General features: G+C 39.7%; 1 protein-coding gene across 1 annotated transcript in view; it reads left to right on the top strand.

Annotated features, from left to right (window-relative positions):
* The first annotated feature begins 262 nt into the window (after nt 1-262).
* Nucleotides 263-24,146, top strand: part of ugcg (UDP-glucose ceramide glucosyltransferase) — a 106,828-nt gene continuing 82,944 nt past the window's right edge. The window contains exon 1 of the mRNA XM_039759519.1: nt 263-458. Within this exon, the coding sequence (XP_039615453.1) occupies nt 361-458 (98 nt within the window). The 5' untranslated portion in view covers nt 263-360. The remainder of the gene's footprint in view (nt 459-24,146) is intronic.

The raw sequence follows: 24,146 nt of genomic DNA, 5'->3' as shown, positions 1-24,146 counted from the left end.
GCCCAGACAGTGCGTATACCTCACACCACAGACCAGAGTCCAGCCACCGCCAGGTACAGTCGACGCCACACACTTTAACGTAAAACCAGCCGCTTCCCAACCCCTCCGGGTGAATAAGGTGGGCGTGACAGTGTTCGAGCGTGACCTATGTCACGCAGACCGCGCCTTCTACCTAATCGCAACTATGATGGCGCCGACTCCTCCAATCGGCATTGAGTTTTCACGCCCACTCGTTTCTGTAACCGCCTCCTCAACTGATCACACCGCCTTCCATTCTTCACCCCGCCCCGCCTGCGGTGTCTGCTGAAGCAAGGCTGTCTTCTCACATTCAAGCGGCGGCGATCAGGAATATTACTAGAAATGGCCCTGGTGGAACTGGCCCTGCAGGGGCTCGCCATCTTCGGTTTCATCCTCTTCGTCGTGCTGTGGCTGATGCATTTCATGTCCATCATATACGTGTAAGTCGTGACTTCCTTTGTTCCGCTTGCTTTTCGTTTGGTATTTTTGCGCGCTCGTGGGGCGTTGTGCTACTGGGAGGGAAGAGAGCGACAGACCTAGCAAGCGAGACAAGTGTGTGAGAAACGGAGGGATGAGGCATCAGGCCTCCGCTTGTACTGTCAGCGTGCGTAACTCCATAGCAGTGCCGACTGGAGATTGTTACCCTAGCAACACGGCTGGAAATACGGGGACCACCTAAGCAATCTCCCACCGGATAAGAATAGTAGTTTAAACGGAGCACTTGGTAGGGAGGGAATGTGGAATCCCCTTTGTCGCTTTGTGGTGCTTTCTATTAAAACTGAAAGTTTTCTTGCCATAATTAGCTGCTGCTTGACGCAGGCCCTGTCAAAAGATCTAATTTACCGCCAGCGTGTTTCACTGACCGATCATCCCAGGAGGTCTGAAAAAAGGACCTCGGTGCTCGTCTTCTTGTGCTTCTTTTACTACCCCCTCATCTTGCCTTCTGGTTTTACTGACAATGACAAAATACGGTATCCTTCTGCGATCTCATCAGGAGCGTAACTCTCTTTTCATTCTCAGTTGTGATGCTCGTTTTCCAAGTGACCGAGAAATGCTGACTCGTAATTACTGACCAGGGGTCGCATCTGAAATTCTGACAGGACTCCCAGGACGTGCACTGAGTTCTCTGATTTCCTCTGCAGTCGGACTGGCATCCTTCCTTATCGATTGCAGCATTTTAACACCTTGTTTCGATAAATGAAGGAGGGTGGTGGGGCTGAGTGATTTCTTCCGTTAAATAAAAGGCCAGCCCCATTGAATTCATCCCAGTTGTGGAGACACTCCTTCCATAGTTCTTGAATTAAGAAGATTTGAATGTTATTCTGGCGTTTATAGTCACGATCTTGTCATGTGAACCCAGCTTATTCTAGCGAAACAAGTGGACGACACCATAATGGGTGCATGTGAGAAGTAGGACGCAGCATCGCCACATGTGCCTGGCTCTCTGAACCAGAATGGGGCAGTGGGCAGTGCAGCGCAACCATCTGTATCATATAGGGAGGAAGGTTTTGGTTCTCATTGCCTAGCAAAATGCTTTTGGAGGTGAAATTAAAAACAATATCAGACATCATTCATATTTATAGTATTTTCCTCCTACTTAGCATTAAGTAGGAAACTAAGATAACCTTAGTTATTGGTGCTGAATTTAAATGTGTTCACAGCACCTGCAGCATTTAAACCAAAGAATCAATCGTGATTTCTACCATCACTTGGATTGCCTTTCCTGCCAGTTATTTGAATTTTACGCTGTTGTCCCATTGAATAGTTTGTCATATCACAGTTCACCACTTCTATCTAGCATCCCATTACCACTGCACTACAGCATTTATTCTGCTTCCCAAAGCCTGGTTTATGATTCTGATTACAATTCATGATTTGCTGCCTAAGCAGAACATTACTTCCTTTTGAGACATACATAACACTATGCTAATAGATAAAACAGAGGTCTGCCCTCATCATGACACACTAGTAGACACTAAAGACATTGTGGGAGCTTGTTAAGAGTCTGTGCAGTTTTGATGGTGGTTAGACCAGGATTGGCCTTCAAGTGGATTCTGCTGTCACAGGCAACAACCTTTCGGGGTGCAGAAATAGAAAAAGTGAATTCATAAAATGAATGAATGGATCTCAAATTAGAACAAATCAAATTCTGTCTTAGAGGTCAAAACCTTTTTAATCGTGGCAGGAATTTGTGAATGTTATTTTAACAGAAGTATGCTGGGTCTGCGATTGGCTCTCTTAAGTTGTTAATTTTTTTTTCATATAAAAAGATTAGATTTTTTTATTTAAGTTTTTGCCTGTGTCTCTCTTTTTTTCTCTTTGCTTTGGGTGGGAGTTGAATCTTGTTTTACTTTATTTTTTTCTTTGTATTTCTCTTTTTCTTTGTTGTTTTATTTTTATTTTGAAGTAAACGGTTGTATCTGTTTTGTTATTATATTTTTGATTGAGTAGAACGCTATATAATTTTCCAGTTTGCAAAAAAATAAAATGGATTGATAGATAATTAAAAGTAGTCAAACAACTGCTATTGTGTCTTCTCCTTTACGTAACATAGTAGGTAATAGCATATCTGTAAACAGTGCTGTAGGTCTATGTATGTTTTGCTCCTTCAGTTATTTATATATTTGCATCTACTGTTTACTCAAGTGTATTATTCTGATATCTGCCTATCTGTGGCTTCCTCACAGTTTCAGAATCTGCAGTTCAAATCCAGGCCCAGGTGTTGCCTGTTCCTTGAACTTCTTCCTCAGGGTTATCTGGTTCACTTCCTGCCTTTTAAAGATATATATATATATATATATATATATATATTAACCTAATATATATATTAGGTTAATTGGCTGTATGCAGGTGAGTGATAAGGGGGTGTGTGTTACTATGAGAGACTGACAACTTGTGCCCAATGCTGCTGGGCATTGGCACCTTCCCACAAGCAACATTCTGTAACCATAAACTGAATGATTTGAGATCTAAAATGAGTTAATGGATGTCGGTGCAAGTGATATATTTAGATGGTTCAAAATAATAGTAGTGTGTAAGCTGTCTGTGTAATGTGTTGGAAGTCACTATCAGAAATGTGGTATACACAATATAGATTAACTGACAAAAATAATATAAACGTATAGAAATTTTAAGTTTGCATTATGAAAGAAGTATAGATGTATGCATACTTTGAGGTTGATTGATGCCTTTGAATTGCTTCATTGTGAATAAAGTTTGTATGTGTGAGTGTAAGTGCCCTGCAATGGACATTAGAATCCCTTCCAGGATTGGTTTCTGGCATGAATCCAGTCGTGGTGGGAGTGGTGCAAGGTAGAAAACAATCGTGGATAGGGTGCCAGTCCACTACAGGGCCAACTCACAGTCTGACGATTAGCGGAGCAACAACTACGTTTTCTGAATAATATCAGCCTGTTATAATGATGTTAAGCTGAAGCCACGTGACTGGCGATTTTGAGGAGCAGACCGCTTGTATAACAGGCAGTTGTGCCTAATAAAATGGCCAATGAGTGTATGTTGACAGCAGATATCAACATATTAAGTATGAGTTTCTGTTTGGCACCAGGAATTATAACATATAGAAGCATATGAGAAAAAGGTGACAAAATAGTATTGTGGCACAATTGCAGCAGAGTCATCTTTTTGTTTATGACAGAAACGTAATGAAATAATGTTGAAAATGTCTGTTGAGTTCAGCTAGCAGGATTTGTACCATTAGTTATACCAGCAAGAAATGGGAACTTCATGTATGCTGTTTAAAAAAGTCTGAATATTTAGTGGTGAAGGGGTTATGGGCACCACACTGCTTTTAACGATCTACTTCGAGTAAAGGACTCTGTAGACTTTGCCCTTGTTATCAGTGTAATGGTGGTTGCATTCTTTGACATTCGCCTCGCCCATTCTGAACAAGTTGTTAAACTCATGAAGTCAGTTTTCTGTTTGCTCTTTTATATTGTGCCACTATAATGCTGCTTGCATTTTTTTGGACAGTAAGGAAAGTCTTCTTACACTTTTTTTTAATTGTGTTATACTAATTTAGTGCTTAACAGCTGGCATTAAAAGCAAAGCATTGCATCTACTACAGTGTGTTTGGAGGGAAGATAATTGTGGAAATATGGAACTAATCCTTTGTTTTAATATGGTGTGAATTTGGTTTCTCCAGCCCTGGTTTGAAAGAATACTTCTTCACATTGTTGTCTTGTGACACCTGTTTCCATGGGTTGTTTAAAAAATTACACAACAGCTTTATATTACACTCCTACCTTTATGCCACATTGGTCATTCTGACATATCGTCGTGAATTTCTCTTTTTTTAATTACTCTTGATTTAGCAGATGCCTTAATCTTGTTCAGCAATGTTCATAATGATCTCAAATTTGATTTATGCAGTTTGTGGTTGGGGGAAATATTCCATCAGTATTGGGTGTAGTGTGGGAACAAACACAGTATGCAACTGCAGTCCATTCCAGGTTCCACTGACACCCACACCCACTCTCTTGTCACCCAGGCTTTGGAATGTGAAGCCAAAATGAGGGTAACCAGAAAAAATCTAGACATACATGGAGAAACATTCCAACTCCACTCAGACGATGAAGAGCACTATACAAAAAAATAAAATAAATGAACAGAATGACAGTTCATCATATGATCTGTCCTGACTTTCTTTGCATAATAGCCTGTGAAACCATAAGTTTCAGCTTCTGTTAATTGGTGTTGATAACTAAAGGAACATTTAAGTTTTTGAAATATGTAACCAGATATTAGAAGTATCAGAGTATGAAAGGTTTAAGTCGGTCCTGTAAATTTCCTGTTATGTCCAATCTTCATATTGCCTTTTTCAGTTTCAATTGCTTTCATCCTAATTGATGTGAGGGCATTTGTAAACTGTTCAAAATCTTCTCACTTGTCATTTACATTATTTTTAAATCGCCTTCTAATGTAATCCAATCCAACCCAATCTTCAGTCTTACATTTTGTTTGCAACCTGTCACATTATTTCCAGATCTGTTTAATTGAGTGTGGTGCTGCAAACCAAAGCCTGTCCTAGTAGTATTGGGGACAAGCCAGAATTCTGCGCTGGATTTGGCACCATCGATTGTTTTGCACATTTTTTTTAGATGGCCTTCGTTAAAGGTGATATATAAACTAAAGATAGACTGAATGATTTAGACCTTTATAGCTTGTTAAGGACTGTCAGCCCAAAAGCACCCTAAGCCTATATGCCCACCTGCAACTGCACTTCTAGTGACATGAAAGCAGTGTAGTCACAAGGTGCATAATGTAAAACCACAAGGCTGCAGATGAATATTCCTCATTAACATTTCTTGCAAGTGTTTGGAGAAACTTGACGATGCTACATAATACTGAAGAACCTTTGCTTTAGTCTTTTTACTGTCTGGATTTGGAAGGGCTGGTATCCTGGCCAGGGTTCAAAGCTATCACCCATACTTTTATAGTGGGACAGGCTGGTTCAATCCAGAAAGTCAGATTACATAGGTATGAAAATGGATGGTTGGAAAGTCTTGTAGAAATTGCAGATTTTTACCTTTCAAAGCAGTACTAAGAAAAAAGTAGACGACTTTTAAAGTGGTAACTGGTGTGTGGGGAAGCTGAACAATGCTGTGAGTGCCATTGAAAGTTTTCAGATGCTCTGCCTGCCTGCTTGCCTGCTGTCATGTTGTAAATGGAGATGGGCTCCCTGTTAATAAAAGATAAAGCGACACATTTAGTCCTTTTTTGATTGTTGCTGTCTTTCTCTGTTAATTCATTTTGTTTTTTGCGGGTTTGGTAAGAATGAGTTCTTTCTTTCTTTCTTTCTTTCTTTCTTTCTTTCTTTCTTTCTTTCTTTCTTTCTTTCTTTCTTTCTTTCCCTTCCTATTGTCTAGGGTTAATATAATTCGATTTGTACAGTTTATGTATGTCCTTATAACCAAACCAGATGACAAGGCACGCATTACTGAGGAATGTTTCTTTGGAAAGGGAAGGTTCATATTTTGCCTATGGTAATTTCCCTGTTCAAAAGTGCCTTCATGAAGAAGCATACAGGAATGTGGGCGGAGCCACGATCTTGCAGGATGACTATAGCAGAATGTGCCCAGCATGACTAAAGAGCTTGGCTTATGCTTGCTTGCATCATTGAAAAACCCCAGGGGATTTGAGAAGGCAACATGTGACTTCCATTGACTCACTCCAGAGAACATTTTCTCAACCTGCTGTTACTCAAGCTTGATTACGTTTCATGTTGTCCCTTCTTGCCACGTCAATTGAGAATGTAATAACCTGGAATTGTATTTGTTAGGGAATATTGTTTCGTGGCAGGGTTTAGGTTCACACTGTGACACTGAGCAAGTCACTTAACCTGCCTGCACTCCAGCTGCAAAACCAAAAGAAATGCAACCAATTGTATCATACATGTGTTAAGTTGGCTTGCATAAAGGTGTAAGCCAAATAAGTAAATGTAAATGTTATATATACACTCTTTGAAGAACACGTTGTTGCATTCCTTAGGGTGTGCATCAAAAGAGACACACTTAAACATGTCCCTAAATTAGTCTAGACAGTTATGGCGGTTGGATAGGTTTGGCTGTCCTAGATGTGAACCTTTTTAATAAATTCTTTAATGCATGTTTATATATTGATAATATCTTATACACATGGGTGGTAGTCAGCCAGGAAAGTTGGTTTGATACCTGGGGCCAGGGTTTATCTTTGGGCACTCTGGTTTTCTTTCCAAATAACAAGGACTTGATAGGTTAATTAGTAAATTTGGGCATGTGTGTGGTGTGCTGTATAATGAAGTGGGCTGGCATTGTACTTGGAACTCTCATCCTTACAAGGCATAAAAGGCATTTTGAATTCTGCATTCTTATACGACTTGTGGGGAACAAATCCTGTTCTGGCAGCATCATTTGTAATGTAGAACTGAGGCCTGGATCTCTCACCAACCCATAACAAAGTCCACTATCTGGAATTTGTTGCATGTTGGTCTTGTAAACTTCATGCTAAATGTCAGGTACAACTCCACTGACTGGCCAAGCTACAAGAAGTTCTACATTCCTTCACAAGGTGTACAATGAGTACTCCAAAACAGTGGATAGATGTATGATGTATGTTTTAAGGCTTTTGGTTCAAATTTCTGGCAATAACCCATTTACCATTATTAATTTATAAATAATGTTTCACTCGAACAATGTAAGATACTAATGGCAAATTAATATGTATGCCACAGCTATGGAAAAAAAGTTAACTTCAAAAATAACAAACTTGTGCTCTAAATTTACATTTCATGCTTTTTAGCAACAGTGTTATATACAATAGTAGTAGTTTATAATTATGTTTATATATTTGTTAAAACAACAGGGAGGGAAGCTATACGGTGCCTTTATAAGTATTACAGTGTATGTTGAAAGTGTATTCGCATTAGAGTGGAAAAATAGAGTTACTGTATCATATTAGAATATTAGAAAAACAATATTTATAAGAACAGGCCAATCAGCCTCACTGAAGCTCACTGATTTTAGTCACTTAAGTTTCTCCAACAATTCTCATAGTTTCTTCAAAAAATCACATATGAGACCTGTAAAAAATGGTCACAATTCAAAAACATATTTGGGATTGTTTTTCAAATAATTATAATTAGTAATGAGCCAGTAAAACATTTTGTGGAACTATGGTGTCTTTTTCTGTAGCAAAATTTACAGAATTGACTCTGGGAGCGGGTGGGAGTTTATCTTGTTTAGTTCCTATCTCGATGTATTTTCATGTAGTAAATTTGATTGTGTTTGTTTCTCATTTTTAGTTTAAATAAATTCTTCAGTGGCAAGGAAAAAAAAAATCTCCAGAGTCATTAACTGTCATGTGTAGACATTTTGTTGTGCCATGATATGTTTGTTGTTGTTGTTCTGATAGTCTGATGCCAATTATGAGGACAATCTCAGTGATCACATCCCTTAAGATGCATTGGAAACAAAATTGATATGCAGTACATTCCACCAGTGTGCTTGGAGCGTTTATGTCCTCAACAGAAACAGGCAAGGGCATTTGCTAGGTAATGGAAAAGCACAGGCTTCCCGTGGTGTGAGTTTTCCTGTGGAGAAAATGCAGTGATGGGCATGATGGAATATAATTGATTTTACTGGTGTGCTGCAGTTTTTTTTGCAGGTGAACTTAGAAATATGAACAAGGTCCTAGGGAGCAGTATTCCTAGCTTTTCACCCCAAGGTCCTAGGGAGCAGTATTCCTAGCTTTTCACCCCTAAACATGTTTTTTTAAAAAAAACAAAACAAAAATGGCACATCATTAAGTGCTATGAATGTGAAAAAACACATAGAATTAATATTCACATTTACTTTGTAGTAGTGTATGCAATTCAAAACTTGCTTGTTTTGCTCATCATTAGTGGTGATCGTCTAAAAATTATCGAACCCCCTTTTATCTCCTCTTCTTGGTAAATCAAATAATCATTTAGCCATCCTCACTGTAGCTCTTGGTAAACCGAGCACTAACAAAGAATGTCATTTTTGGAAACAGATAAAGACTACTACAACTGCAGCCACGAGAACTACCACCAGATTAGAGGAACTTTTCAAGTAACACAAAAATTTTATATTATTTTTTGACTGTGAATAATAATATTGGTATTTATTTATAACCCCAGGAACAGTGTATGGAAGGTTACAAATTTCAATTTTTAAAACGTGCTTCTGTAAGTCAAGTATTACATATTTGTTTCTTTAGGTTTTTTTTTTTTTCCACTGTGAATAATAATATCTGATGATGCCAGGAACAGTGTAAGGAAGGATACAGATCACGATTTTCAAAACACATGCTTTTTTAAGTATTACATATTTGTTTCTTTAGTCTTTTTTGATAAGAATATCAAAGTCTCATAGTGAACTAATTCACCAATCCATTATCCAACCCACTATATCCTAACTACAGAGTCACGGGGTCCACTATTATGGAAACAAAAAGATTTAGTAGACTACTTTTTTTTTTTTTATTTTTAATTTGGCATTTCATTTGATTTGATCAGTGGTTCCCAACCTTTTTTTGGCCATGCCCACCTAGGCCTCTCTAAAATCATGATGTCCCGCACTGTAACATATGCCTTATTCTTATTATTACCTTTTCAAAAAGTGAACTCCTACTCATGTGGAGGAAGCTCCATAATGTCATTAATTTGGTCTAACAAAGCTTCCAACGAACATGGAAACAAAAGAGGGAAAGGATAGCTGAAGTACTGAGAAAAAAAATCACTAAGAAATTGTTAAATAAAGTAATATAATATGAAGTAATATGAAAATACAGCAAATACAATTTTGAAAACATATAAGAGATGTGATATTCATAAATATAAAATAAATTGAATGACTTTTTGTTATATTGCAAAACATTATAATCATTGTTACAATACATAATATTTTAATGGTAAAAACGATTTCTAAATAGAAAAACCCAAGCCAGTTGTAAAATCATAAATGAAAGGGTTCTTCACCATCCCTTCTATGTTTATATAAATATATAAATGTGTTAAAAAAAATTTTTTTTCTTTTTTTTCTATCATTTTTAACAATGAATTTCTATTTTGACATTTTGTAAATTGTTTTAACGTACCTAAATTCTAAATTCTCAAATTGCCCCCTCAGTGGGGCGTGCGCCCTACGTTGGGAATCACTGGATTAGATCTTAGATATGAGGTTGTGATTTTTATCAAATTCTGTCTAAAAAGTCTTTTTTTAACAGTGAAAATTATTTTGCAGTTTCTGTTATCTGTGCATTATTCATGTGAGTGTGGTGTGGTATAACTACAGAGACCCACCATTCCGGAGAAATTTCCATGAAATTCAAGAATTTTAAGCATCACAATTTTAGCGGGATCTGTCAAGAACATACCAAGCACTATAAATTTTTAAAATCTGAAAAGACTTGTTTAATGTGATGTCAATTCAGATAAGCTGCTTACAAACATTTGCGATATGATGAGGCACATCCCATTAGATTGTATTGCTGCATTGGAAACACACAGATGTGTCTGTCCACAACTTTTCTGAGTGCTTGGTGAGCTTCTTGGATCACATTGGTCATTTACTATATTAAATCTTTGAGGGCTGAATATTTTTTCCGAAAAATTCTTTCTGAAAAGCATACATAGAAATGGTTTCACACATTAGTCAACATAAAATGTCTGCTACTATGTGCTGTGGCTGCTGTTGGCATATGTTCGGCATCTCTGGCAGCAGTGGCTGCGTGGGGCACCTCGATGGTGAACAGGAATGCACGGTGGGCTAGCTGCCTGGCTGTCATCACACAGCAGGTGGGTGGTGGTGGGCGTTGCAGTTTGACACAATCTGGTTTGTACCTCTTGACATCAGAAGTGGTGGTCCTACCAGGCAAATGCTTTTGTAGGCACATCAGCTACACAAAAGTGTTCAACGCCACAATCAGCTGGGGACTGATCAGATGATGCTGGTACCTCACTTTTGTTTTTGATATCCATCTCCAGATCACTTGCATCAAACTCTGAGTCCGACAAAGTTCTATTCGACAAAATTACGTAAAAGGTCCATGGAGTATTTTGCTTTACACATTCACTTTGGTCTCTCGACAGATGTTGGTGCCATTTTAGAGGTTGTTTGCTCTTCGCTACTCATGCATGCATAGGGCATCAAGGTTAAATCAACAAAGCTCTGTAACTTTCCTTCTAGCAAAGAGAGTCGAACTAAAATGTAAGGGTGAGTTTTGTTGCAGTTTACAGCTGATTACCGTCCTCTACTCCTGAATTTTGACAAAAGTCGACATCAGCCCTGAAAGAGTTAATAAAATGCAACTCATTTCAGCAAATATGCTGCAAGACAGGGTGGGATTTGGTGTACATGAGCAGGTACCTACAAACATGGGCAGGGCGACTTTCGGGACGCTAACATACTTGGTACTCTCAGTGGCCTGGATGTCTGTTAAGTGGAAGCAAAGGAGGAAATGCCAAAGGTGGCATTTCCTCAGAAGGAAACATGCTGTAAGTTGCCTTAGATAATAATTCAGAGATGCCTGGTCATTTTGGGTAAGCAGAAGGCTTAGGGATGTAATGACGTCAAGTTCCAAGAAGAAGGAAATGAAACCTGCATTTTGTAAATGTTGCCATCTAGCGGTTTAATTACTTGCAAATGGCAGTCTTTTGTACAAATAATGTCCCAGGCTCCTTTTTCTTTCACCATCTTGCAAACACAGATCACCCCTGAAAATCAACACATTACAGGTTTATAGGTTTCTCATGGAGTGCAAATGTGAATATCAGCAGAATTTTTTTGAAGCCTTTATTGAACTTCGTAAAGCATTCAACCCAGTTGAACGAGCTGCCCTGTGGGGACATCCTGAGACATCACGGGTTCCACTCAAGGTTGCTGGTAATCATGACTGGCCTGTACACTTGTACTGTGACTGCTATGCAGAGTGGAGGCAGAACCTCTGTATTTTTCCCAGTTGATTCTGGAGTTCGTGAGGGGTGTGTTTTTGCTCCTACTCTGTTCAGTGCTTGCATGGGTGTTGGGCAAGGTCGTGGGGTCCAGCGGCTGTGGGGCGGGCATCTGTTGGCAAAGAAAGATTCACTAATCTTAACTTTGCCGATGATGCTGTGGTCTTTGATCGGGCCTCTGAAGAGACTGAGCAAGGAGTCTTGAGTGTCTGGGCTTGCAAGTCTCCTGGGAAAAAAAAAACCAAGATCCAGGCCTTTAATTATCTCTTAGGCACAGCCATCAGCAGTGTGTCTGTCTGTGGAGAGAGAGTCGACCTTGTCGAGAGGTTTACTTACCTCAACCTCAGCAGTGACATTCATGTCTCTGGTGACTCTTCCTATAAAGTCAGTAGATGGATTGGAAGAGCATGGGGGTCATTAGGTCACTAGAAAGGCGTGTATGGTGCAAAAGGACGAAGGTCCAAGCCTTTAGAGTCCTGGTGCTTCCTGTCTTGCTATATGGTTGCGAGACATGGACGCTATCCAGTGACCTGAGACGAAGACTGGACTTCTTTGTCTCTTAGGAGAATCCTTGGGTACCGCTCGTTTGACTTTGTGTCGAAGTTAGCACAAGAAAGTAGCTTGCTGGAATTATAATCTCTTGTTTTGATTTATAGATGTGGAGACTTGTACGGTAGCAAGTACAACATATTCTCCTGGCATGTTGCATTTATTTCATCAGCTTGACCGTCCTAACACTTGAATAGATAGATGCATGTGCAGTATACTGCATACCTGCTGTGGACTTTACTTCTTGATTCAATCCTAAAAGTTCAGAGTTGACACAGTTGTCTGTAGATGGCAAAATGTAATAAGCATACTTCAGGTAGCACTTTGAACATTGACTACTGCTTAAAGTGAACTTCAGTTCAGTTTGCATCAGGTTTGCCACAAACTCACAAATGCAGAGGCCAAAGCTGACTCTTGCAAGTTTAGTCAGTGCTTGTAAAATGCAAACCAGCTGGGTACAGTGTTGAAAACAAGCGAAAGATTAAAAAGTGCCACATCTGCTGTGTGTGAAATTGTACACTGTGTGAAGTTAAAGTGTGTTAAATTTTTTTTTCTAAAATTAATTTCTTAAAAGTCAAATACTATTCATCTGATTTTGTTTACTGAAATTTGCTGTTTTCAAATATTTTCAGTTATAGTATTTTCTTTTATATTCATGTGTTGTTGTTGACTGCACTACTGACTACATCAACTTCTGTATGGACATTGTAGTTCCAGTAAGAACAGTACGCTGCTATACTAACAGCAAGCCATGGATTACAAGTGACATCAAGGGCCTTTTAAACCAGAAGAAAAGGGCTTTTAAAGACGGTGATCAGCATGAGCTCAAGAGCGTGCAGAATGAACTCTTGAGTCCAGCTCAGGGTGGCGAAAGAGCAGTACAGGAGAAAGCTGGGGCAAAAGTTGCAGAATAACAGGATGAAGGGAGTGTGGGATGGGATGAAGATCATCACTGGCTGCAGCTCGAAGCGGGGTGCCACCATCGAGAGAGACTTGGAGAGAGCAAACCTGATGAACAACTTCTTTAACAGGTTTGACCACCCTAACCCACTCTCACCTCAGAGTACTGCATCCTGCACCCATCCGTCTGCTGATACCAGCATTGGAGAGAGTTTCTCTCCACCTACAATTACAGCAGCCCAGGTAAGCAGAGAGCTGAGAAGACTTTGTGCCAGCAAAGCAGTGGGTCCAGATGGAGTATCGCCACGACTGCTGAAGGCCTTTACGTTGGAGCTGGGGAGTCCTCTATAGCGCATCTTCAACCTGAGCTTGGAACAGGGGAGAGTCCCGAGGCTTTGGAAAACATCTTGCATCACCCCAGTCCCAAAGGTATCACGTCCTAGTGAGCTGAATGACTTCCAGCCTGTCGCTCTGACGTCGCATGTGATGAAGACCATGGAGCAGCTGCTGCTTCACCACCTGAGGCCACAGGTCCACCACGTCCTCGACCCTCTGCAGTTCGCATACCAGGAGAAGGTGGGAGCGGAGGATGCCATCATCTATATGCTACACCGATCTCTCTCCCACTTGGACAGAGGCAGTGGTGCTGCAAGAATTCTGTCTCTGGACTTCTCTAGCGCCTTCAACACCATCCAACCTCTGCTCCTTAGTGACAAGCTGACAGAGATGGGAGTAGATTCATACCTGGTGGCATGGATCGTGGACTATCTTACAGGTAGACCTCAGTATGTGCGTCTTGGGAACTGCAGGTCTGAGATTGTGGTCAGCAACACAGGAGCGCCGCAGGGGACTGTATTTTCTATGGTCCTGTTCAGCCTATATACATCGTACTTCCAATACAACTCTTGAGTCCTGCCACGTGCAAAAGTTCGCTGACGACACAGCTATCGTGGGCTGCATCAGGAGTGGGCAGGAGGAGGAGTTTAGGAACCTAATCAAGGACTTTGTTAAATGGTGTGACTCAAATCACCTACACCTGAACACCAGCAAAACCAAGGAGCTGGTGGTGGATTTTAGGAGGACCAGGCCCCTCATGGACCCCGTGATCATCAGAGGCGACTGTGTGCAAAGGGTGCTGACCTATAAATACCTGGGAGCGCAGCTGGATGATAAATTAGACTGGACTGCCAATACCGATGCTCTGTGCAAGAGAGGACTATACTTCCTTAGAAGACTGGCATCCTTCAACATCTGCAATAAGATGCTACAGATGTTCTATCAGATGGTTGTGGCTAACGCAGTCTTGTATGCGGTGGTGTGCTGGGGAGGCAGCATTAAGAAGAGGGACGCCTCACACCTGGACAAACTGGTGAGGAAGGCAGGCTCTATTGTAGGCATGGAGCTAGACAGTTTGACATCTGTGGCAGAGCGACGGGCGCTGAGCAGGCTCCTGTCAATCATGGAGAATCCACTGCATCCACTGAACAGGATCAACTCCAGACAGAGGAGCAGCTTCAGCGACAGACTTTTGTCAGCGTCCTGCTCCACTGACAGACTGAGGAGATCGTTTCTCCCCCACACTATGCGACTCTTCAATTCCATCGGGGGTAAACGTTAACATTATACAGTACAAGATTATAGACTGTTACACCAGCCTCACACTCTCCACCTTGCATTTTTTAACTTGCACTGCATTTTTATCACTCTTCTTTTAATTTTGTTTTTATCATCTTTAATTAATTTTGATTTTATTGTTTTTATCAGTATGCTGCTGCTGGAGTATGTGAATTTCCCCTTGGTGATTAATAAAGTATCTATCTATCTATCTATCTATCTATCTATCTATCTATCTATCTATCTATCTATCTATCTATCTATCTATCTACATTCTTTACATTCAAAACTACAATTCCCAGTATTTCAGTTTTTCATTCATCTGATGTCTGCTTTTATCCATCCATTCTTTTTCTTTTTAGTATCCTGTCCCATTTTCTTCTGTTCCTAATGGCAGCCTCTGACCTCTGCTTCTGCTCATTGTAGAATTCCAGTACAGACGTACAGTGTGCTTTATGTCATTCACTATTATCCATTGTTCTTTCTTATTTGTCTTCTCCTTCTAGTCCAAAAAGGATTATTATTGTTTTATAAAGTGGTCTTTAAAATTTTCTCCTTCTTCCCTTTACTTTTTTCCACATTTCCTAGACCTCCACATCCTCACATGAGACATGACATACAGGTTCTGTTTCATGGTAATTGTTGGGCATTTTATATCTTTACTAAGCTTTCCTTTGAATATTGTCAGTTTGGTCAGGAGAACATCATGTACACTTAAGCCATCCTGAAATTCTTAATTCTTTACCTGATATTTGTCTCCATATTATCTCGGATGTTACTTTTGATACAGGTGTTATGGCACTTGTTATCTTGTGCTGGATGTGGGTTCACCACAGCCAGATATTGTTTTAGTAAATTTGCTTGTCCCAGTAGCTGCTTTCCGTCCAAATTTTGCATAATTCCTTTTAATAGAGAGGACCACCACAAAGCAGTTATAATATAAACCTTATTTTATGTAATAGCTTTTTCAGTGAGCATTACCACATTTCCAGTTCCTATTTTATAATCCTTTTTATCCATCATGTTTCAGGCTTGTGGTTTATTTGGGATGCAGGTACTCCTCTTACTTATAATTATCACAAAGTATTAATTTCATAACGTGACTAGCACAACTAAGTAACTGTTGGATTACAGCACCAAAGAAATGAGCAAAGAGAGAGTTGTAGCTTTCTATGCAGACTACCAGGTCAAGTGCACAAATAAAAAGTGAATCATGTATCTTGGGTAACTTGACTCAACAATTTCCCCAGTATCTTTTTTTGTTTTTTTTAATTTGCCATGAAGCTTTCACTTCATAGCCATTTTGATTATTTCAAGTAACTGCCTTCTGACATGTCTTAATTCAAGTAAGACTGGCCATTTTTGTAATGCCTTGATCATAATGTTGTTGATCACCTTAATGCTTAGTCATTCATGGAGCTAAAGAATGTTGCATTGAGCCAGACTGCCAAGGTAGGATTTCACTACAAACACTGCCTTTTTATTCTCGATACCTCTTTGTGCTTTTGTCCACATTACGCTTGTCCAAAGAAATTAACCATTCAGCACTTTAATTATTCAACTATCACGTACTTAATTCATCACTGCACTGCACTGTATGAAAAGGTGTGTCCTACAACACATCTGGTCATAGGACAGAAGTCTGAGTCTTGTGTTCTGATCGAGTCACTACCCGCCTTGGTCTGTAAAACATTTCAGTATTGATTTGTTAGTGAAGTGCTCACTGTCAGGATTCTTGTCTCATTACTGTAAAGAGCTGCACTTTTAATTGAGCTGACTTTCTTTTGAGTATACACATAATGGAGTTCAGTCAGTCAGACAGACATGATTGTTAACATGCATATATTTTTAGTAACTTCACTTAAAATATAAAGACTTTGCAGTTATTTCTAGTTCAAAAGAATATACAGTTTCTGAAAAAGCCAGAAGCTCAAGAACTACCGTATTAAAACAAACAACAGTTCCATTAAGCACACCACAAGAATTACAAAAAAGAAGAAAACCTGTCTTAGCAGTCATAGTGAAAGTCCATAACCATTTTCTTGGTTTTACTGATGTTGAGTTGCAAACAATTCTCTTTGCACCAAGAAGCAAAGTTATCCACCTAACTCCTATCCTCTGTTTCACCCCCTTCTCAATACACCCCATTATTGGGTAATGTTACCAAAGGCTGACATTTAACTATGATATTATTAACCACTTCACTTTTTTTTTTTTTTTGCTCTTTAGTGACAGTGAAATTATCCAAATATTTGCCGGTTGTGACATACAGTTCATTGTCATTTTCAGATTTGCTTGATTTGTTATTCTGTTAGATGCAAACAAACCACTCATTTAAAGGCCGTCTTTCAAGCTTAACCTTACTGATTTAACTCGGCCTACATGCCAAGACTTGCTCACATTGACGTCATACCCCTTAGACATACATTTGTGGCTTAGTATGGTGCAATCCCTGGACACTTGAAATGTCAGGTTTCCTGTTTTACTAACAAAACCCTAACCTGCTCACTGCAGATTATGAGTCATTTTTCCCTTGACAACACATGGAAGTGTATCAGGTCATTTAAATGCATACATACAGTATGTGTACAGTATATGTAAATTTTTTTTTTTTTTTTTTTGTCATATTCACTCATGATGTCCTTTTTGTCTTACCAGAATTTCTTGAAATTATATTATGTTAAAAACTATAAATATGACTGAAAATTTCTAATGGCTTCTCATTTACGACGTTATTGTTTCTGACATGAATTCTCAACCAACCAGTAAACCCCCAGAATCGGAAATCCAAGAATGGCAATCACTTTCTGTTTCCTCCAATCTTTGGAAGGATGAAAAATCTTGGAGGGTGGGAGTGTCCTGGGAAAGTTTTCATTTAATTAAATAAATATATTTGTACAAAAATTAACCAGTTTATTAAAACTGAAATTTAATTGTTATATCATTTAAGTCCAAAATGTCTTTGAGTTGTTGCATTCATAAGTAAAAAAAAATATTGGAGTGCAAAAGTTTACATAAAGTAAACTGGAAACAAAAAATTCATAAAATGGTCAATTCAGCATAGTTAATCAAAAATTTCCTTATAAGCAACATTTTTGGTAAAGATGGTTTCCTGTCCTTGAATCAGCTCTCCCTGATATGGAGTAGTTAAAACCTTTACTTTAACATTACACGAACGCCGGACTTTTGAAAAGGCAACATAAAGTTGTCCATGTCCAAATACAGGCTCAGATAGGTAAATACCTACAGGTTGTGTTGTTTGGGCGCCACCTACTGACTGTGGGAAGCCGCTGGGTTTGACTCTGTGTCGCTGTGCACATGTGCTTTCGGCGCCACCTAGTTCCCTGATGGTGACAGCGGTGGATTTGTGTGCTGAAATGACCATGGTGATGGATCCTGGCTTGGAGATCTACATTACTAAACGAAGGTTGTATATGCTGTGGTGTGCACGTTCACGTTCGGGCGGCGGTTGTATTGTGCGCGTTTGTGTTCGGGCGGCACTTGTATTATGCACAACTTGCTTCTGGCCTCTGGCATCCGTCCATATATACAACCTTCGTTTAGTAATATAGATGGATTAATCACTTGGGGAAACACGTTGGGCAATATGCTGACCCCCTGAATTTTCAAGTAGTCTTTGAATTGAAGTTGCTAAATTGATCATCTATATATATAATTCACTAAGGCAAGACAACCATGGAAAGCACGCCGGAAGGGGCATGGATTCAGTAAGCCGCCGACAAGTGAGACACCTATGGCGCACGCAGGAAGGAGCCATGCCCACCAACTCCAAGACCATTGGATACGACGACAACTCACAGAGCCACGGCCACCAACTCGGACGTGACGACACAGTAAAACCGGCGTCATTTATATTCGTCTGTCGTAGAGATCACATGCAGCTCCGACCCACGTTGACTGTTCATAGAGGCATGTTTTTCGCGGAGGTGAATCGCCATATGCAGCGTGTAAAACTGTTTGCGAGGGGTATCCCATGGGATCCTTAAAACATTCCTTTACAACTGAGGTTAAAACACAATGAAGTGAGCAGTCTTTAAAAAACGAGTTTTCGGTTACAACGCACGACTGCGTGCACCATAGAAAACTGTTTTACACACTACATACAGCAATTCGCATCCGCAACAAACATGCGTCTTCTTAGATGCTCCTGCACTTTGTACACACCCACCTCGCTGCTACCGTGGTCGGGTGTCTTGGTGGATTATATATAGAAAGGCAGCCAAAACCGCACAGAGCAATGAAAAATCTACGTGAGTCACAGGTGCATCTGGACTGTACAAAGACGACAACGACTCGAGTGACGAGTTGGAGGTGGGCACATGAGCAGGCAGTGCATACTGGACGAGAAATCAGCAGACTAGCATGACGGAGGGAGCGAGTGGACGTCCTTCTCCTCTCCTCCCGTTCCTCCATCCGCGCCTGAGCGCCACACGGACGATTGTGTGTTGGTTCGTTCTGTGCATTGTTACAATGTTGCTTTTCTTGCTGATTTATTACATTACCGATTTTTCAAATGTTAATTTTCTCCCTGTGCTTAAAAATTATTAAAAAACCGGCCTGATTATGCGGCGTATGGTACGCCGCGGGTTGGCTAGTTTTATATGTTACTCACTGTGGGTTTTATTCTATACATTTATCACATGTGTCTGTTCTGTACTTGGCACACTCAGACTAGTCATCAAAGTGCCAGAAAGTGGCAACATGTCACATGTGTGTTGGACGTGCAAATGTCACTGTACTCTGTACACTTGAACTGGAACTACTACATTTTGGACAGTAATAGTAGTATTATCAAAGTGAACGTCTTACTGTTGTTGTTCACTGCCACAACAAACAGGAAGGTAGTGAAATACAGTACTTCATTTTAATAGAAACAAAAATAGGCTTACCTGCTGTATAATCCTGTTTCTGTTCTCCCATTATCTGTAGAATATATAATTACCTTATAGAAAAAAAAAATCATGAGAAAACTTGTAGAGTTGTTACTAAAATTAAATTAAAATGTACAATATATTTAGAAAATATAGCTACCACTAAATTTCTTATTAGTCCAATCTTCCTTTGTTATCTTTAACTTAATTTGTTAAGCTTTCTATTCTGTTTCTGTTTTTCTTTCTTTTTCTTGTGAAGAGGGGCGTTGACAGTCTCAAAACCGAATTACTTTGCCAACTCTAGCCCCTTTGAGAAGGCAGGCTGAGTGTGTACAGCAGCTAGAGCTGGTTTTCATGGTTAAGACACGATATGATTCTTGGGGATCCATTTCTTTGGCTTATGCATGAAAAAGATGTAAAGATAACTGATCACACATGAAGGATGTGTTGATGTCACTGCTAGTGAGCCAAGGGATTCAGGTAACAGCTAGCTTGACAGTTTTCACAGACTAACTTGTCTATTTTGTGTGACTGCAGTATTTAAAACATTTCCAAATTGCACAAACTGTATGAGCCAAGAAGGAATTCTTCGGATTATGATTGTTCTCCATTGTGAGCTAGAATCCAAATCAGGTTGGAAGATGTCACTAATTTTAATCATACTGTATAAGATCATGAGGGGCAGGAGTCTGTCTTGGCAGTTCTGGACATTGTTGAGGGTTGTGGGGACCATCTCTGGATTGGACAGCAGTCCATTGCAGGACCATCATATTCACAATTTAGAGCTCCTTAACCAGTGCATGTTTGAAATATGAGAGGAAAACCACATGAACACCAAAAGAGATCTATGTGCCATGCTGCCTAATATCAATTAATTAAATTAATATCAATTAATTAAAATCAGTTTGTGTCATGGACAGGTTATCACCTTGGTGCTACTTTGTTATTTTAGTGGAAAAACATTTAGCCCACTCTGACCACCTCTCTTCTCTATATAAGATTGCTTGAGTGTGCATCAGCACAACTGCACGGTTATCATGTGACTGAACTATAAATTCCAGAGCAAGCAGAGATGGACTCCATAAAGTAAAAGTTAATTTGATTAAAAACTATGCAAGTTAACAAACAGCTAACCTGCTTTCTGTTGTAACTCATGAATCAGCTTCCTTCTTCAGGGGGATGCTCATTTATGACATTTTCTGATCCCTTTTGGCATCTTCCTACAACTGTTTATGTGGAGTATTAAGTCCCTGTAGCAGGCCTGGAGCCTGTGAATGACTCACTTAATTACAGCATATGGTGGACCTCTATCAGGTTGTCCTAGATTTATTCTGAGTGAAGGGATATCCATTTAGAACACCCTGGGGTGTGTAACGTACAGGGATAAACAGGTGACATTCTGAACTGGTGCATATGTGCGGTGCTATGCTAGCCTGATTGGGCGGAAGTTACAAGATGTAATCAGCAGCCTGATCAGCTTAGGTTACATTTCCAGGTATGGAACTTGTTTATCCAGTCTCTTGTGTATAAAAACTCTTTTTTTTTTTTTTCTTTTCAGTAGGAAGTACATCAGTTGGTTTGTGTTTGCTTTCTTTTATCCACTGTAGCCCAACACACCTGTTACTGCCTGACACCTTTAAGTATGACTTTTTTGGGACACTCGTACCACTTGCTTCAGTGGAAATGAGGACCCGGTGTCGTTGAAGATTCATACATCACATTGCACATCCCTTAACACATTGGCAGGTTGTGGGAGCACCACAGACGGTTTCTTTATAGTTTCTTTACGATCTCTCTCTATCGCTCCCTGTTTGTCACAGCTACCTGAGAGTCACTGAGCTCTAAGCCCACCCACTTATTAATATTGTTCTCCTCTCTCTTCTTTTGTCTGCCATGCTTTCTCTGGCCTTGTAAGATGTTCTTTGCATGGCCTGATGATATAGTGATGTAGCCATATTATTTAAATTTTACAATTTTTGACAACAGTAAATAGGTCATCATGCATTCTGATGTCCTTTGTGACATGTTTAGTGTATGAGATGGTCGTGATCTTGTGATAGCACCTCATTTCTGTGCCTGGTATTCTTCTCTGCAGCTCTGCTGTGAGGGTCCACGTTTCACACGTATACAAGAAAATTAACATGAAGTAAGGTTATGTTCTTGTCATTCCAGATGGGCTGAAGTCACATTTAAGTCACAAGAGTGCTACATTACATGCCTTCTAATCCGGTCGGATTTCAAACTTGGCAACTGTGGTTGCTTTGGATTTGCCCCTTTTTTTTGTTTTTGCTAATCTTGTCATCTTCGGGATTCAAGGCCTCGGGCTGACGGCCACAGGCTTCAATAATATTGTTAAGAATTGAGCCACCCCTGGCCCTTTTATAGTACATCATATCTAATTAGGTGCTAACATCTGCGTCTGTACTGTGTGAGATGCTGGTTTCTACCGATGGTTGGTGTTAGTTAATGTGTTTGATTAACCTGAGGTGCAAAATCTAGCGCTAGAAGTGTAAGATGTTAGGGAACGTGTGAAAAAAATGTCTCTGTGTGTAATTTGCTACAGCAAACTGCAAAGGTATGCACGCCTTCTGCGGGATCCACAGTGCCACTTAACAGAACTGAAATATTTTGACTTTGGAAATGTATTGGTATAACATAAAAGTTCACATTAGAAATGCTAAATGGATAAATGTGTGTACAAATCTTCGGTCATGCAGAAAAGTATGTTAATTAATAGTGATGAGCCACCAATTTGTGAGAAATTGAATTTACAGTGAAACCTAGATTTTTTTACATTACAATAACAATCCGGTTTTTACACCTATCCCAGAAATAAAGGTGTTTAGTATATATAAGAACATTCTTCTCCTATATATTAATCTCATGTGAAGCTTTGTGGCAGTGCTGATGCAGGACTTAAAATTGCCATCATGGAAGCAGGAGTTGGCTAGAGCTTATGGGAGGACTTATTGTTCAGTGTACATAAAGTTTAAATAAATAGCACTGGCAAAACAGGTTCTCATCTAAGACTGCAGCTGCAGCGTTTTTCTTTTCAACAAATTTATGAATAAATGAAACAAATTCACTTCCGCTAATGTGTACAGAGCTGTCTGAAACACAAAAATCCTACCTTCTGCATTGATTGCTCTGTGTTTTTAAGGGGCTTATAAAGATCTCTGTGATGTGATCATGAGTCACATTTAACTATGGTATTGACAAAAGGGCTATACTAACCTCCAAGTACTCGAAGCAAGGATTTCCTACCTCGTTGCAAGGCTGCTCTTCTTTATTATTCAAGACTAAAGCACGTGAGACAGCTCATGTTAAGCGTTGTTGTTGTTTCTGAGAGTCTTGAGAAACTTACTTGCTGTCAGGATGGTGCTTAAGCACCATGATGCTAGTGGTCAGGAACACTTACTGCATTTCTAAAATCTGTTCATTACTAATGTGAAGTAAATTTTAAACAAACTGGCATATTTTATTGCACTGCCGTTCTACATTGATCTTGTATTCTTGTAATAGCATGCTGTATGTGACATCCCCAGATTGTCCAGAATTCTGAAAGGATGAATGGCTATGCACACACACAAATACTAGAAATGATAGACAGGCTATTTTAATCATCTCTGGGCCTAAATCTCTGCTATCCTTGGCATGCTGCTCATGCTCAGTAGGCCTCTGATCTTTGCATTCAAGCTTTCATTCTGGCACATACTGTATGACACCTTAAGAAAAGCGTGACCCTCTTTTCTTCTCATTTGAAGGAATTACTGGACAATTGCATTTCTGTTCTCATTTGTTATCCAACAAAGAGAACCCAGTTTGTCCATTATAGGTGAGCTGGAAGTCTGAGCCTGTGCCAGCAGCATTAGGCATAAGGTAGGCATCAACCCTGTATGAGATGCCAGTCCTAGGCAGGCACAGTCATGCACATACTCTTCATTGGTCAGTTTGAAGTTCTGAGCTGTGGGATAAAACTGAAAAAAAAAAAAAAGAAACTGTGTGAACCCAGAGATAGAGACTAGATCACGGGTGTCAAACTCCAGGCCTGGAGGGCCGCAGTGGGTGCAGGCTTTCTTTCTAAGCCTTTTCCTAAGCAGTCTCCAGTTTTTACTGCTAATTAACTTCTTTTACGTCTATTTTAATAGCCCTGTTTTTAAGGATTAAGTCTTCTGAATTGATTCTTTTCTTCATTAAATGACAGCCAAACACAAATGAGATGTGAAACGAGCCAACAGATGACCAGCTAAACTGGGCTTCAAACTCCAACCAGTTCCTTAATGAGAAGCTGATTCTTGCTGTTAATTAAATTCCATTATTCAATTCCATGGCTTGTTGCTGCTCTCTTTTTGCCACAGCAGACATTTCCAAAACTGTTGATATTCTGTTTTTTTTCTAAGAACTCCTAAAATGTTTTGGTAACCTGAGGGATCAACTGAGACCTTCATCTTTATTTTCAGATTTTGTTTGATGGGTACAGGTGAGCTGGTCATGTCCTGCTTGTTTTATATCTCATTACTGTCCGGCTACTAATTAAGGAAAAAAACAACTAATGGGCCTGAGTCAAGCTAATTAAAGCTAAGGCTAAATAAGTTAATTAGCATCAAAAACTGGTCACTAATTAAGAAAACGGTTAGAATGAAAACCTGCAGCCACTGCGGCCCTCCAAGACTGGAGTTCGACATCCCTGGACTAGATCAACT

The sequence above is a fragment of the Polypterus senegalus genome, chromosome 7, assembly GCF_016835505.1.
Source record: "Polypterus senegalus isolate Bchr_013 chromosome 7, ASM1683550v1, whole genome shotgun sequence".
NCBI lineage: Eukaryota > Metazoa > Chordata > Cladistia > Polypteriformes > Polypteridae > Polypterus > Polypterus senegalus.
This window is presented reverse-complemented; position numbering and strand designations above follow the sequence as displayed.